Source organism: Carcharodon carcharias, chromosome 4 (genome assembly GCF_017639515.1).
Source record: "Carcharodon carcharias isolate sCarCar2 chromosome 4, sCarCar2.pri, whole genome shotgun sequence".
Lineage (NCBI taxonomy): Eukaryota > Metazoa > Chordata > Chondrichthyes > Lamniformes > Lamnidae > Carcharodon > Carcharodon carcharias.
In genome coordinates this window covers 154,737,248-154,752,525 of record NC_054470.1, presented here as the reverse complement: position 1 = coordinate 154,752,525, position 15,278 = coordinate 154,737,248, and the positions used below count along the sequence as shown (strand labels likewise).

Sequence of the window (15,278 nt, the reverse complement as noted above, 5' to 3'; positions counted from 1 at the left end):
GAGAGAATCTAACCATCTTCCCATGACATTCAATGACATTACCATTGACAAATCCCCCACAGCCAATATTCTGAGGTCCCTGTTGACCAGAAATTCAACTGAATCAGCTATATAAATGCCTTGGCTAATGCAGCAGGTCAAAGGCTAGAAATTTGGCAGCGATTAGCTCACGTCCTGACTCCTCAAAGCCTCTCAACTACCTACAGGCACAAGTCAGGAGCGTGATGGAAGACTCTCCACTTGTCTAGATTGATGCAATTTAAACAGCACCAAAGCAGCTCAAAACCATCCAGGACAAAGCAGCCCGCTGGATCAGCAGCCCATCCACCGCTCTAAGCATCTGCCTTCTTCACCACTGGTGCACCATGGTTGCAGTGTCTACTATATACAGGGAGCATTACAGCAATGTGTGTAGGCTTGTTCAACAGTCCCTCTCAACCTCCACTATTGAGATGGATAAGAGCAACAGATACATAGGAACACCAACATCCTAAATTCTCTTCTAAGGCACACACAATCCTGACTTGGACATATAGCATCATTCCTTCATTGTCGCTGGGTCAAAATCCAGGCGGTCTCTCTCTGAGAACACTGTGGGAGTAACTTTGGTTCGAGAAGAAGGCTCCCCACCACCTTGCCTGCAACTAGGAACGGGCAACAAATACTGGCTGGCCTTGCTAGCGATACCCATATCTTGAGAATTTTCTTTTTTAAAGTTGGGTTCTATGGAATTTTTTCATTGGCATGATTTTACACGACCCACCGCCAGCAATCCCTCACCCCAGCCCCGTGCATCCCTCCTTCCAGTAGTAGACTATCAAGTGTGGGTAAGAGTAAAATAAGGTGGCACAGCAGAGGCACTGTGTCTGTCTTCTACCCACCTCTGCTGGGAGGAGTGAGCTAGGTTTTGGGTGGCTCACCTGCCCTTTGGCCAATTAAAGCTCTTAATGGCTACTTAAAGGCCTTGCCCCACTGCCGCTAGCAATTTACCATCAGTGAAGGGTGCCATATCAAATGACAAAGCAGAGAGAGGGGGAATCCCTCCTGTTCTGGAACCCTGTGCCCAATAAAGGCCTGCCCCAACAGAAAAGGCCACCCCACTTGGCCCATCCTCAGCTTCCCGATCAAGTCCCCACTCTCTTTTAAGACCTGCCTGACTGTCCGGGGCGAGGTCGCCCTGACTTACCTTTCAGTCCGTCCTCCAGTGCTGCTCCTCATTGGAGACTAACTGCAATCCTAGGAGTGGCCACTGCTCCCCATGGCACTGCTGGGAGTGGTAAGCTGCTGGCCAGGTAAGAGGCGGGACATCCTCTCACATCTGATTGGAAGCCATGACCTCAGACCATTGACTGCATGTCGACTGTAAAATCTGGTTGTGGCATCTCGGGCTAGTGGAGGCTGTCTCATCACCCTTCCGAGTTTTCAGCTGGTGGTGGCTGGCCCGCCAACTCCACAAAAATTCAGGCCATTTCTTCTTTTGTGATTCAATCACACGCCGACTATAGTGTTAGTGCAACATTTAGCAGTACAGTTAAAGTGCAACTGAAGTTTGAATCCAAAGTTAGAGTGAAGCAGAGTGAAAATCCCTTAGGCTTTGCTTCATAAGGAGTTTGGGCTTTGGCACCTTGGGCAGGCTGGGCCTGGCAAGCTGGGAGGTGGGAGTTAGGGAGGCTGGGAAAATGAGGACCGATTCAGACGGCTCCCAGCACAGTGCAGCCACTCATCCAATGGAAGTGGGCAACGCATTTATATAATTAGAAATGCTATTAAGGGTGATTTTCAAGGCCTGCTGGTATTTTCCTGGCGGTGGAGCAGCCACCCACCTTCCGCATCACTAAGGCGATCTTCCTGTGCCATCCAGGGGGCCAACAGTGACTCCATGTCCCAAAGAGTGGGCCTCAGGCAGGGAAGGCTACATCCATGGCCCCAGTGGGCAATCTGAAAGGGCCTGCCAAATTGGCCCCTCTTGACTTTTAATTTTGCATTTCCCTGTCCAAGGGCGCCTCCTTGCGATCCCCAAGCTGCCTCAGCTGTGCCCACCTCTATGTGTAATTGGGTTGGCAGCATCGAGACCCTGCCCTTATTTGAATGGTGAGCCTGGAGACAACTAATTAAGAGGCCAACTCCAGTAAAATTGCTGAACTGATTCCTCTGTTAGCAACGGCAGGCTCAAGACTCCCATCTCCCAGGACTCCCGAAGCCCCTGGTTTATACTCCACAAATTAACTTTGGTAAGCAGCTGAAACTGTTTTGCATCAACACCAAACAAACAGTGCAAATGCACTGTTAGTTCCTGCTAAAGGAAGGAGCATTTCAAATAAGGAAAAAACATGCAAGATTATTCAAGAGTATGGGTATTCCTTAGTACTGTATTACTTATTAAAGTACCAAAATGACAGTTTTGGAAAAAGAAAATCACTGCCATCTTTATTAAAGTTGATGTGTGCAATCATAATTTTTTTAAAGGATATGATGCTAAAATGACACTGATGTCTCTGCTATATGCAAAGTTTTTATATTGCAGCAATTGAGGACACAGTTGGGAATGATTTGCAGAGTTACTGTATTGTACGTAATGTTTGAATTCTTTAATCAGGTCAAGGACATGTGGAAATTGAATTGGATTTTGTTTGAGTGCTTTCACATAATAGAATAGTCTTAATCTTGATAAAAGAATAATATCTAACCTTCAATTTCAATAGTCATATTTCCCTTCCCAGACTGTTTAGGAGTTGAGAAGATTTGTGCAGAGCAATATTCAGTCATTTTTAGGGCTGTTATAACACCCGGTTTTCCTATACACTTGTAAATATGCATTATAATGTATTGCCCTGTATAGGACTGAGCATGTAAACAAAGAGAGCCCAGGATTCATTCACCAGTCCATGCTGTGTTATCCAATCTCAGCTAGTAGTGTCATTATAATTAACTAGGTAGGGGAAAATTTAACCAGTGCCAGCCATGACTCAGTTGGTAGCACTCTTGTCTCCATGTCACAATGTTTTGGGTTCAAGTTCCACTCTAGGGCTTGAGCACAAGGCTGACACTCAGTGCAGTACTGAGGAAGTACTGCACTGTCTTTCAGTTAACGTGTTAAACTTGCTTGGGTGGATGTAAAAGATCCCATGGCACTTTTTCGAATAAAAGCAGAAGTATCCCTGGGGCTTTGAGATGTCTAGTTGTATTGAAAAGTGCTATAAAAATGCAATTTTTGGAGGGCATTGGGACCAGTTGTGGGGCAAATAGCACCTATTCAAAAGGGATAGGTTGCACCTCAACAGGACTGGGACCAATGTCCTCACAAGGAGATTCACTAGTTTGGTTAAAGTGGGTTTAACCTAAATTGTCAGGGGATGAGCGCTAGCATGTAGAAGTAGAAAAGAGGAATAAGGTGCATAAAGTTAGAATGCTAGGGAAGGGAATAGTTCCATATTAGGTAGGTGTGGATGAAGAGGAAGTCGTAAGTTATCAGGTAGCACCAGAGTACAGGAGAAAGTAATAACGTTTTAATTAGGGTTACTGTGCATGCATGTGAATGCGTGGACCATGGTAAGTAAGATCGGTGAGTTACTGGCACAGATTGCCATGTGGAAATATGATGTTTTGGCTATAACAGAGATCTGGCTCACAGAAATATTCCTGGATACAAGATGTTCAGGAAAGATAGGAAAGAAAGGAAAGCGGAAGGGGTTGCAGTATTGATTAAGGATAACATTGCACTGGTGGAGAGAGAAGATGTCCCAGAGGGGTGAGGGACAGAATGTATTTGGCTAGAGCTGAGGAACAAGAAAGGTGAAATTACATTGCTTGGTATAGCCTATAGGCCACCAACCAGTGGGAAAGATGTAGAAGAACAAATTTGCAAGGAAATTACAGAGAGGTGCAAGAAATACCGAGTAATGGGAGGCTTTAATTATCTGAATATAGACTGATAGTAGCGGTGTAAAGGGCAGAGAGGGACAAGAGTTTCTAGTGTCAGTTCAGGAAAATTTACTACAGCAATACATTTCTAGTCCCAGAAAGGAGGTACTGCTAGACCTGGTTCTTGGGAATGAGGTGGGCCAAATGGATCAAGTGTCAGTAGGAGAACATTTTAGGAGACAGTGATAATTGTATAATAAGGTTTAGATTGGTTATGGAAAAGGACAAGGAGCAATCTGGAATAAGAATAATTTAACTGGATTTAATTGAAAGCGAGTTTCAATGGGATTAGAATGGCCCAGATCAAGTGGAATCAAAGGTTGGCAGGTAAAATGGTAATTAAATAATGGGCTGCCTCTAGAGAAGTGATAGTTTGAACACAAATAAGGTATATTCCCTCGGAGTGGAAAGGCAGGGCAAACAAATCCAGAGCTTCCTGGATGACAAAAGAGATAGAAATTAAGATAAAGAAGAAAAGGTGTGCTTATGACAGATGTCTGGTGGACAATACAACTGTGAACCTGGCTGAAAATAGAAGGTTCAAAGGGGAAGTGAAAAAGCAAATGTGAAGCAAAGAGAGAGCATGTAAAGAGACTGGCAGCTAATATAAAAGGGAATCCAAAGTTTTCTATAGCCATACAATTAGTACAAGAGTGTTAAAAGGAGAAATATGGCTGATTCCTAGAACAAAATAAGATGGTTGTGGTTGTTGGAGGTCTTATTTCCAGGACATCGCTGCAGGAGTTCCTCAGGGTAGTGTCCTAGGCCAACGATCTTCAGCTGCTTCATCAATAACCTTCCTTCCATCATAAGGTCAGAACTGGGGATGTTCGCTGATAATTGTACAATGTTCAGCATCATTCACAACTCCTCAAATACTGAAGCAGTCCATGTCCAAATGTAGCAAGACCTGGACAATATCCAGGCTTGGGCTGACAAGTAACATTCACGCCACACAAGTGCGAAGCGATGACAATTCCCAACAAGAGAGAATCTAACCATCGGTCCTTGACATTCAATGGCATTACCATCACAGAATCCCCCACTGTCAACATCCTGGGGGTTACCACTGACCAGAAACTGAACTGGACTAGCCATATAAATACTGTAGCTACAAGAGCAGATCAGAGGCTAGGAATCCTGCAGTGAGGAACTTATCTCCTGACTCCCCAAAGCCTGCCACCATCTACAAGGATGCTGAGGGAAGTGAGAGCAGAAATTGCAGAGACACTGGCCATAATTTTTCGATCTTCCTTAAACTCTAGGAGTGGTGCCAGAGGGCTGGAGAATTGCAAATATTACACCCTTGTTTGAAAAAAGGGTGTAAAGATAAGTCCAGTAACTACAGGGCAATTAGTTTAACTTCGGTGGTGGGGAAGCTTATGAAATGATAACTTAGGACAAAACTAATAGTTACTTGGGCATTTGCAGGTTAATTATAGAAAACCATTTTTGTTATTAATAGTAAATTGTGTTTAACTAACTTGCTGGAGATGTTGATGAGGTAACAGAGAAGGTTGTTGATCTGGTGTACACGGATTTCCAGAAAACATTTAATATGAAGTGCCGCCCTACAGATTTTTGAGCAAAGTGTGCTCCCTGAGAGTTCCTCATGGGTTGGTATTGGGGCCTTTGCTCTTCATGATATATATTAATGACCTAGACCTTGGTGCACAGGGCACAATTTCAAAATTTGTAGACAATATGAAGCTTGAAAGCATTGTGAACTGTAAGGAGGGCAGTGTAGAGCTTCAAAAGGACATAGAAAAATTGGAGGAATGGGCAAACAGGTGGCAGATGAAATTAAATGCACAGAGATGTGAAGTGATTCATTTTGCTGAGAAGAATGCATAAGATAATATAAAATAAAGGGCGCAATTTTAAAGGGGGTGCAAGAGCAGAGGGATCTGGGGGTATATGTGCATAAATCATTGAAGGTGGCAGGACAGGTTGAGAGAGCGGTTAATAAAGCATACAGCATCTTAGACTTTATTAATAGGGACATAGAGTACAAAGGCAAGGAGGTTCTATTGAACTTGTATAGAACACTGGTTTGGCCTCAACTGGAATATTGCGTCCCGTCCTGGGTGCCATACTTTAGGAAGGATGTGAAGGCACTAGAGAGTGTTCAGAAAAGATTCATGCGAATGGTTCCAGGGATGAAGAGCTTCAGCTACATAGATAGAATTGAGAGGTTGGAACTATTTTTCTTGGTAAAGAGGTGGAGAGGAGATTTGTATTCAAAATAATGAGGGGCCTGGACAGAATAGATAGGGAAAAGATGTTCCCATTGGTGGAAGGATCAAGACAAGGATTGATTTTAGATAATTGGCAAAAGAAGCAATGGAAACATGAGGAAAATCTTTTTCATGCAGTGAGTGGTTAGGGTCTGGAATGTGCTCCCTGAGAGTGAGAGGCAGGTTCAACTGAGGCATTTAAGAGAAATTGGATTGTTATCTGAAAAAAGAAGATTGTGCAGGGCTACAGGGAGAAAGCGGGAGAGTGGCACTAGATAATTTACTCCTATGGAGAGCCGGTGCAGACACAATGAGCTGAATTGCCTTCTTTTGCATTGTAACAGTTCTGTGATTCTGAGTTATTTTCAAAATTACCAACCAATGATAGAGTGACTGAAAATTAGGTGATTAAATCAGGCCCAGTTATAACACTATCCATAGAGCCCACTGAAAATCTGAGTGCCCTGCTGCATTGCTGACTGAAGGCAGAGCAGGTCTTCCAGTTGCCTGTTCTTTGAATGCCAACCCTGTTCTAAATTGCAGGGCCAAGATCATTAGGATGTTTGGGGCAGAAAAACCAGTGATGCCCTCCCTGACAGAAATCAGTAATGTCAACGTGGATCCATGTCCCTCGTACACAGCAGAGCAGTTCTGGCAAGGGACTTACTGTCAAATTCTTCCAAACCAAGATTTGATCTTTTAGAATTAGAATGGACATCTGCTCCATCTGGTTGGTTTTAGTCAATTTGTAAGAAACACAGAGGTCAGGGTTCTGGCAGACCTGAGGCTTAGACACCAATTTCTGTATGCAGTCATTCAAGCCCATTTTTAATTGCTTAATAAACGCAGTTCGAAATAATGTTGCCTCTCATTTTGGAATATGTGGTTTCAATCAGAGCTATGTTAATATCAATCCGCAGGAACAATTGTACAATTTTTCAAGGGAATTGATTCCTTTAAATATTTTAAAGAAAGAATGTGAATTTATATAGCACCTTTTATGATTCCCTGAATTGTTTTTACAGACAATTCAATGTTTTTGATGCATAGTAACTGTTTTAAGGTGGGGAAACATGGAAGCCAAATTGCACACAGCAAGATCACACAAACCAGCAATGAGATTTATAACCAGAGCATCTGTTTTGGTGGTGTTAATTAAGAGGTAAATATCAACCAAGACATCAGGGGAAAGCTCTCTCTCTTTTTGAATTGTGCCATAGGAACTTTTACAACAACCTGAGAGGGCAGCCTCAGGTTAACACCTCATCTGAAAGACAGCACCTCTGACAGTGCAGCACTGCACTGGCCTCTTAGGCAAGGCCGTGTGTTCAGGTCTTTGAAGTCAGACTTGAACAGACAATCTTCTGACAGAAGTGAGATTGATACCACAGCTGGCAATGAAGTTGGAGTGTTTGGGAAGATGATAATAGAACCTACACCAGCTCTCAGCAGGCAAGGGTCTACTGGGCATATCAGGTTGTGACTGGGCTGAATTTCAAAAGGCAGACAAGGAACTCACCCTCCTTAACATAAAAGGCCAGGTGGAAGATCTGTCCTCCTGTCCCCCACCCTATCCACTGGAATTTCCCAATCACTTGTCCACAGTCAAAGCAAACCTAGGTTCTACTCTATTTTGTATCCCCCTCCAGAAATAACATTGGAGGTACAATGTGGACTAGGACAGAATAGCAAGCCCTTGGGACTGGACTCACACATGAAGAGTAATCATTGGGAGAGATATGCAAGGGCACTATTGGAACTGTACTGCTTCATGTGTCAGTGCCTTTAGAAAAAGAGTGGAGAAAGAAGAACTAAACAGAAGCATTTTCTGCCTTTCACTTCTTCTTTGTGGTTTAGATTTCAAATCAATTTTTCAGAGTCAACAAGATTGGAAAATTACATAGTATCCATGTATTTGAAAGTACAAAATGAGATCCATCAGGGGAATTCCTGCACTAAACTGTTTCCCCTTTTTGTTTCTTGTTTCAGGGTGTGAAGGAGCATAAATGTGGAATCTGTGGACGTGAGTTTACATTGCTGGCAAACATGAAACGCCATGTCCTTATTCACACCAACATTCGGGCTTACCAGTGTCACCTTTGCTTGAAAAGCTTTGTGCAGAAACAAACATTGAAGGCTCACATGATCGTCCACTCTGACATCAAACCTTTCAAATGCAAGGTTTGTATTAATTAGTTGTGCAGGCTAAAGCTGTTTCCTCTGAATGTTGCACTAGCTATAATTATGTCATGGCAGTAATTTGATAGCATTAATCCAATTTTCAAGTTGCACACAGGGCTCAAATCATTAGATTTGAATGTCAGCAATAAGTATGTCAAACATTTTACACAAAACCCAACAGAAATGTCATCATTAGATCTTAGTAGGGAACTTATAGTGCAACGGACTAAATGTGGCCAATAAAATGGAATATTATTATCACCTGTAGTTTACGCAATGTGATATAAAGTGACTTGCCACATTAGGCAGGATCATAAGATTAAACTGCTAAAGCTAGGTGTGCCATAAGTGAGGGATATTAGAAAAAAAAGATGGCAGAGGGTGGCCGCTCTTTAGCAGCATTAATCTGAAGTGTTCAGGAGTGCTATTGTCCAGGTTTGATACCCCACTCTGCTGAGTTACTAATTTCAGTCTCTTATTTTAAGGAGGAGTCAGATGGTTGGGAGGATGATAATCAGAGGCATATGCCAGAACTGGACTACATGGGCACAAAATTGGGCAGGGTAGCGCCTGTCGCTTGGGCATTGGGGGTGCCACTCGGGGGACCAAAATGGCATCCAATGCACACATGCCATTAGTTGCACTGGATGCCATCTTGGTAAGGTCATTGGTCTGCCAGAAGTAAGCAAAACAAACGGATCAAAACCTCAAACCTCATGCAACGCTGATTTGATGCCAATGCTGCCATTCGGGAATGCAACGCAACAGCCAATGCCCTCTCTTAACCTCAGGCAGTTATAAATGCATTCAAAAGCAGGAAGGAACCACCCCCCCCCTCCGCCCCTCCCACATGCACCTACACCCCACCAACACTATTTAAAGGAATAATGAACTAGTTGCTGGTTTTTTTTTTTGGCTGTTGATGCAATTTTACAAGTGTTTAGTGCTTTCTAACATTATTTCAAGCTGCAAGCATCTCCAGAGGGTGGTTTGGCAGGTCCTGAGATACTTTTTACTGAGTTCTAAATTCCTGCACAAATCAGATGCTGCTGCCATATGTGAGTGCACCCATAGGCTGTTAGAAGAAGGAGGAGGAGAAGATGGGAGAGAAGGGCTCTCATCAGGAGTTCATAGCTACCCAGGGTCCCCAGAGACCAACTCAGAATCTTGACAAGTGAGTACAGAAATAGGAGGATATAGCAGATGAATAAGTGGCTGGAGATTTGGCGGAGGAGGGAAGGTTTTAGATTCCTGAGACATTGGGACCAGTTTTGTGGGGCGGTAGGGGGAGGGGTGTGTGTGTAACCTGCACAGGCTGGATGGGTTGCACCTGGACCAGAGTCAGGACAAACGTCTTTGTGGGTGGTTTGTTAGTGCTATTCAGGAGGGTTTAAACTAAATTGGCAGGATTGTGGGAACCATGAGGTAATATTAGAGAGGAATACCAAGGTGCACAGAGAATTGGGAGTGACAGATAGTACTAGAATAGGAAATAATAAGATATTGGGAGGGTCAGGGTAAGAGGGAATATAATAAGGTGTAATTTAGCTTTACTGTGCATATATGTTTATGCATGGAGTGTGGTAAAGTGGTGCAATAGAAAGGTGGAAATATGATGTTGTGGCTATAATGGAGACCTGGTTCAAAAAAGGGCAGGACTGGGTATTAAATATTCCAAGATAGAAGGTGATCAGGAAAGGTAAGGACGGAAAGAAAGGAGGAGGGGTGGCAGTGTTGATTAAGGAGAACATTACAGTGCTGGAGAGAGAGGGGTCAGGGGCAGAATATTTGGTTGGAGATAAGAAACAATCGCGGTATCATAACATTGCTGAGTGTATTCTATAGTCCACCAACTAATGGGAAAAACATAGAGGGCTAAATTTGCAAAAAATTATAGAGAGGTGCAAGAATGATACAGTAATAATTATCCTCAAATAGACTGGGAAGGTAATAGTGTAAAGGGAAGAGAGGAGCAAGAGATTTCCAGTCTAATGAGAAAAGAGGCATTGTTGGATCTGGTTCAGAGATGGGTCAAGTGAATCTGGTGTCAGGGTAACAATTAGGTAACAGTGTCCAAAACATTCATAACATTTAGGTTGACTCTGGAAAAGGAGAAGGATGAACCTAGAGTAAAAATAATTAATTAGGAGAGGGCCAACATCAATGGGGTTAGAATAGATCTGGCCCTGGTAAATTGGAATCAAGGATTGGCAACAAAAACTGTAACTGAATAATGAGCTGCCTTTAAAGAGGAGACAGTTCAGGTTTAGTCAAAGTACATTTCCATGTGGGGTAAAGTTAGGGCAAACAAACCCAGAGCTCACTGGAAAATGAAAGCAATAGAGAGTAAGATGAAACAGAAGAAGGGTACATTTGACAGATGTTAGATGAATAATACAAATAGAAGCAAGATGAACATAGAAAGTGCAGAGGGTAAGAGAAAATAACAAATAAAAGAGGAAGTATGAGAAGAGATTGGCAGCTAACATAAAAAGGAATCCAAACATCTTTGATGGGCATATAAATTGTAAAAGGATGGTAAAAGTAGGAGTTGAGCCTATAAGGGGCCTAATGGAGGATTTAAACATGGATGCAGGGCTGAGGTACTAAATAAATACTTTGCATCTGTCCAGGAAGAAGATGCTACCCAAGTCATAGTGAACGAGGAGGTAATTCAGATATTGGATGGGCTATTAGAAAGGCTGGTGGCACTTAAAGTTAATAAGTCACCAGGACCAGATGAGATGTATTCAGGGATACTGAGGGAGTAAAGGTGAAATTATGGGTAGACTGGCCAAAATCTTCCATATCTCCTTTGACACAGGGATGGTGCCAGAGGACTGGAGAATTTCACATGTTGCACCCTTCTTCAAAAAAGTATGTAAGGATAAGCTCAGCGACCACAGGCCAAACAGTTTAACCTTGGTGGTGGAAAAGCTTCTAAAAATGATATGTCAGGACATCATTAAGAGTCACTGGGACAAATGTGGATTGATTAAGGAAAACCAACATGGATTTGTTAAAGGCAAATCATGTTTAGCTAACATGCTTGTATTTTTAGATGAGGTAAAACAGGATTGATGAGAATAGTGTGGTTGAGTGGTATACATGAGCATCCAAAGGCATTAGGTAAAGTGTTACATAACAGGCTTGCCAGCAAAGTTAGATCCATGGAATCAAAGGAACAATAGTGGCATGGATATGTAATTGGCTGAGTGACAGAAAACAGAGAGTAGTTGTGAATTAAAAACAAAGCGCGGGAAAAACTCAACAGGTTTGACAGCACCTGTGGAGAGAGAAACAGAGTTAACTTTCTTATGAGTCATATTGGACTCAAAATATTAACTGTTTCTCTCTGCACAGATCCTAATAGACCTGCTGAGTTTTTCCAGCACTTTCTGTTTTTATTTCAGATCTCCAGCATCTGTAGTATTTTTCTTTTATGTTAAATAGTCATTTGGTAGTACAGAACTTGAGTATTGCTGAAAAAAGAGACATGTCGAAGCTTTTCATCTTACACCCATCAGGGCACTTCACAAGAATACCAATATAAAAGGAAAACAACAATTTATACTGCCTGAGAAGACAGTGCTGATTGCTTGGCAAGTGGACTCTGACTGGTAGAGGCGTTGCCATAGAGAATGCACCAGTGATGGTGACTGATAGTTAACTGCCAAGAGTTGTTTGAAATTTAAACAGGCAGCTTGACCCTGACTGGTAAAGGTATTGCTCTGCGGAATGAGTCAGTGAATGGCTGTCACTTATTTTATTTAGCTGAAACAGGCACAATGTGTGTACATGTTCTTTCTGTCTGCATAGAACAGGGCACATAGCTTTGCTAGGATTTCCGGCTTCTCCATGGTGCAAGTGTCATTGACTGTACCCACATTGCTTTGCGGGCACCTTGTGTCAACTCTGCCCAATGCTGAAACTGGCAGGAATTCCACTTCCTCAAAATCCAGCCGGTGTGTGAGCATAGGCAGTGAATTTAATATCCAGCATTCTGGCAGCGCTCAGGATGCCCCAATTCTGTGGCAGTCCATTCTGCTTTGCATTTGAACTACTACGGCAAATCAATGTGTGTCTACTGCGCAGCAAGGGTTACCTGCTGACCCCATGGCTGATGACTCTGATGCGTAACCCATGCACACATATACAGCATGCAAGCAATGAAAGCCATGTTGCCATATGAGAGGTGATAGAGCAGATCATTAGCATGCTGAAAGAACATTTCCGCTGCCTGGACCATACTGGAGGGGCCCTTTGGTACTTGGTAGATGGTGCCAAGACTCATGGTGGTTTGCTGCATGCTGCACAACTTCTACACATCATAAGGAGACAATCCTTGCCACCAGCTATTTGGTAAGCAGCTGAGAAGGATGAAGGGAAGAGGCAACCTTGGCAGCCCCTTTCTGCCCAGGTTGTGAAGAGCTCACTTACGTGTGATACCAGGAACTGCAACTCCAATTCCCATTCATCAACAGTCAAACACCTTACCTTTCCTCTCTCACTGACCATCACATGTCCACATGGGCACCATGCAAAAAATAAAAGCTACCACAAAATGAACATTCCAAACCAAATTTATAAATGGGAATGTACCATATTGCACTCAGACATGAGCTATTCACACTTGTGTATCCCCCTTAGTACTTGCCTTCAACATGCCTTTGCCTGTCCTAGTGCTCCTACGCAGTGCTACCTCAGTGACTGCAGCATGGCTTGGTGGATGGCCTTGGATGGTAACCTCGAGCAGCTCTGAGCCTGCAAGGCCTGAGTGTGGACTGCACCATCTCAGCATGAGCAGCAGCAGTCAGGGCTGGCTGGCTGGCAGGTGACAGCAAGGGGGAATGGCAGAGTGGGAGGACAAGCGCTGTCATCCTGAGGGAGGGCAGCAGGTTTGTGCTCCGCCATGCCATTGCTACCCTCCTGGGACAGCACCTCAGCAATGCTCGTAATCTGCTGGAGGACAGATTGCTGGACTGCTGTGAGAGCCTGCACGTCCCTTGGAGCACTGGCATCCGCAACCATGATGGCAGCAGTCTGAACTTCCATGAAAGCAAGCGGACAGAGGTTTGAGTATACGACAGCACTCAGACATCGGGAAGCTGCTGCTTATGCTGCAATCGATGTTGCCACATGAGTCATCACATGCTGCATCATGGTTGGATCCACAAATGTGCAAACAGAATTGGCCACCGTTTCCATGCTGGAAAGAAATGAGCTCCAAGCTCTGCACAGTGCCCTGGGCTCTCCATGCTTCTTAACACTGATTACACAATTTCTCGCAGGTTTCCCAATGCATCAAGCATTCTAAATTTCCATCACCTTTTTTCTTAGGTTAACCCATCAATAACCTTCTGCAGCAGAACCCACATGCCACCTCACCCTCTGGTGAACTGGCATCTACACTGCCTTTCCCCATTTCTCTGGCTGCAATACAGTAAGGCCCGGTCTCTGACCATCTGACCTGTAATCTATTCTCCAATATATGTGCAATGTCAATAGCTGAGCTGGTGCCTGTGACTGTGAGATCGAATAATAATGCCTTCATCATCACTCTTTTCTTGGTGTTCCTCCACTTTCTGGCCAGGTGGCACCTTTTGGGTATCTGAAATGAGAAAGGCACAGTATAAGGTTGTGGTGAGGGGAATAGGGGAAAGCTGGAGGTGCATACCTACATGATATGCAGCTTTTAATTCAGAAGAGAGTATGGGATGAAGGGGAAATGGGATGTGAGAAGAAGGATTGGGTATGAAAATACCACCATCTTCAATAGTTTCAGCCTTGCCACTGGCCACGGCCTCAACAATAGTCATTCCAATGACAGCACCATCTCCCTTTCAGGTTGGCTCCAGCTGCCTCCAGTAGTGTGCAACCATTTTCTGCAAGAGAGAGGGAAGTATCAGTGAGTGCCATACGATCTTCTTGGTTGTCATGGTTGAATAGCTGACATATTTGTAAGCTGTGAGATGTGGGTCCGTGTGGATGCAAGGCTTCCAGCGGTGCTAAGTGTACGAAGGTGAGGCAAAGCTACAAATGTTAGGTATGAGTCATGATTGATAGAAATTGTCGATAGATGTGATGATGATGGTGTGGTGAAATGAACAGTGGCTGAGGCTATCAACGTTAACCTTATTGCAACTCAGGCAGCTGAGCGACACAAATAATCGTCAACATATCATTCATTAACTAAATGCTTAACTGATTCTAAATACACTTTCCAAAAGTAGATTTGTTTTCTGTATGGGGAGTTCTGCAAGGATTTTCTGGTGAGCCAGGCACACTGATGACATGAGGCATTTAACATGCAGAAAGAAATCAAAAGTTGGATGGTCTTGATGCTTGTATTTGCAAAGCTTCTGAGGCCTGACTGCATGCTTAGAGGATTGTTGCTTTCCACAGATAGCTTTTTAAAATTTGCTCAAATCTTTTATAGAACTGTTTTTCACATACTTTTAAAAAGTCGGAGCCAGCCTGGATTTAATTCCAAAGTTTTGCTTCTTGCACTCAAGTGGATCACGTGGTGCATGAAACTCAAAATTGCCTTTTAATATATATGAACTAAACAAATTATTATCACAATCTCACCTTGTGAGGAAGATTTCATATACACGAAAACAGCATAAACATTTACAATGGAGGATAATAAAAGTAATATCTGTGCAAAATAACAATAGATGCCTTGAGGCTATCATAGCAGACAGCGATATAAAATGGAGAAAGTCCAAGAGCATATCACAAGGCAAGCATTACAATTCTAATTACTTAGTAAAGAAGGAATAGACAGAACAACGTGGGAACTTATTAATGATCAGCCACTTATCAACTGCCCAACGCAATACCTTTCACAAGCAGAGAACTGACCAGTACCCAGCTGATGGGGTGAAATCATGCCATGCAACATTAACATATAAACACATTAAACCATTCATAATA

At 43.2% G+C, this 15,278-nt stretch overlaps 1 protein-coding gene across 1 annotated transcript in view; it reads left to right on the top strand.

The window, feature by feature from the left end:
- The window catches only part of znf366 (zinc finger protein 366), a 69,224-nt gene that overhangs the window by 40,319 nt on the left and 13,627 nt on the right, over window positions 1–15,278 (top strand). Inside the window, exon 3 of the mRNA XM_041186747.1 lies at window positions 8,148–8,339. Coding sequence (XP_041042681.1) covers window positions 8,148–8,339 — 192 coding nt within the window. The remainder of the gene's footprint in view (window positions 1–8,147; window positions 8,340–15,278) is intronic.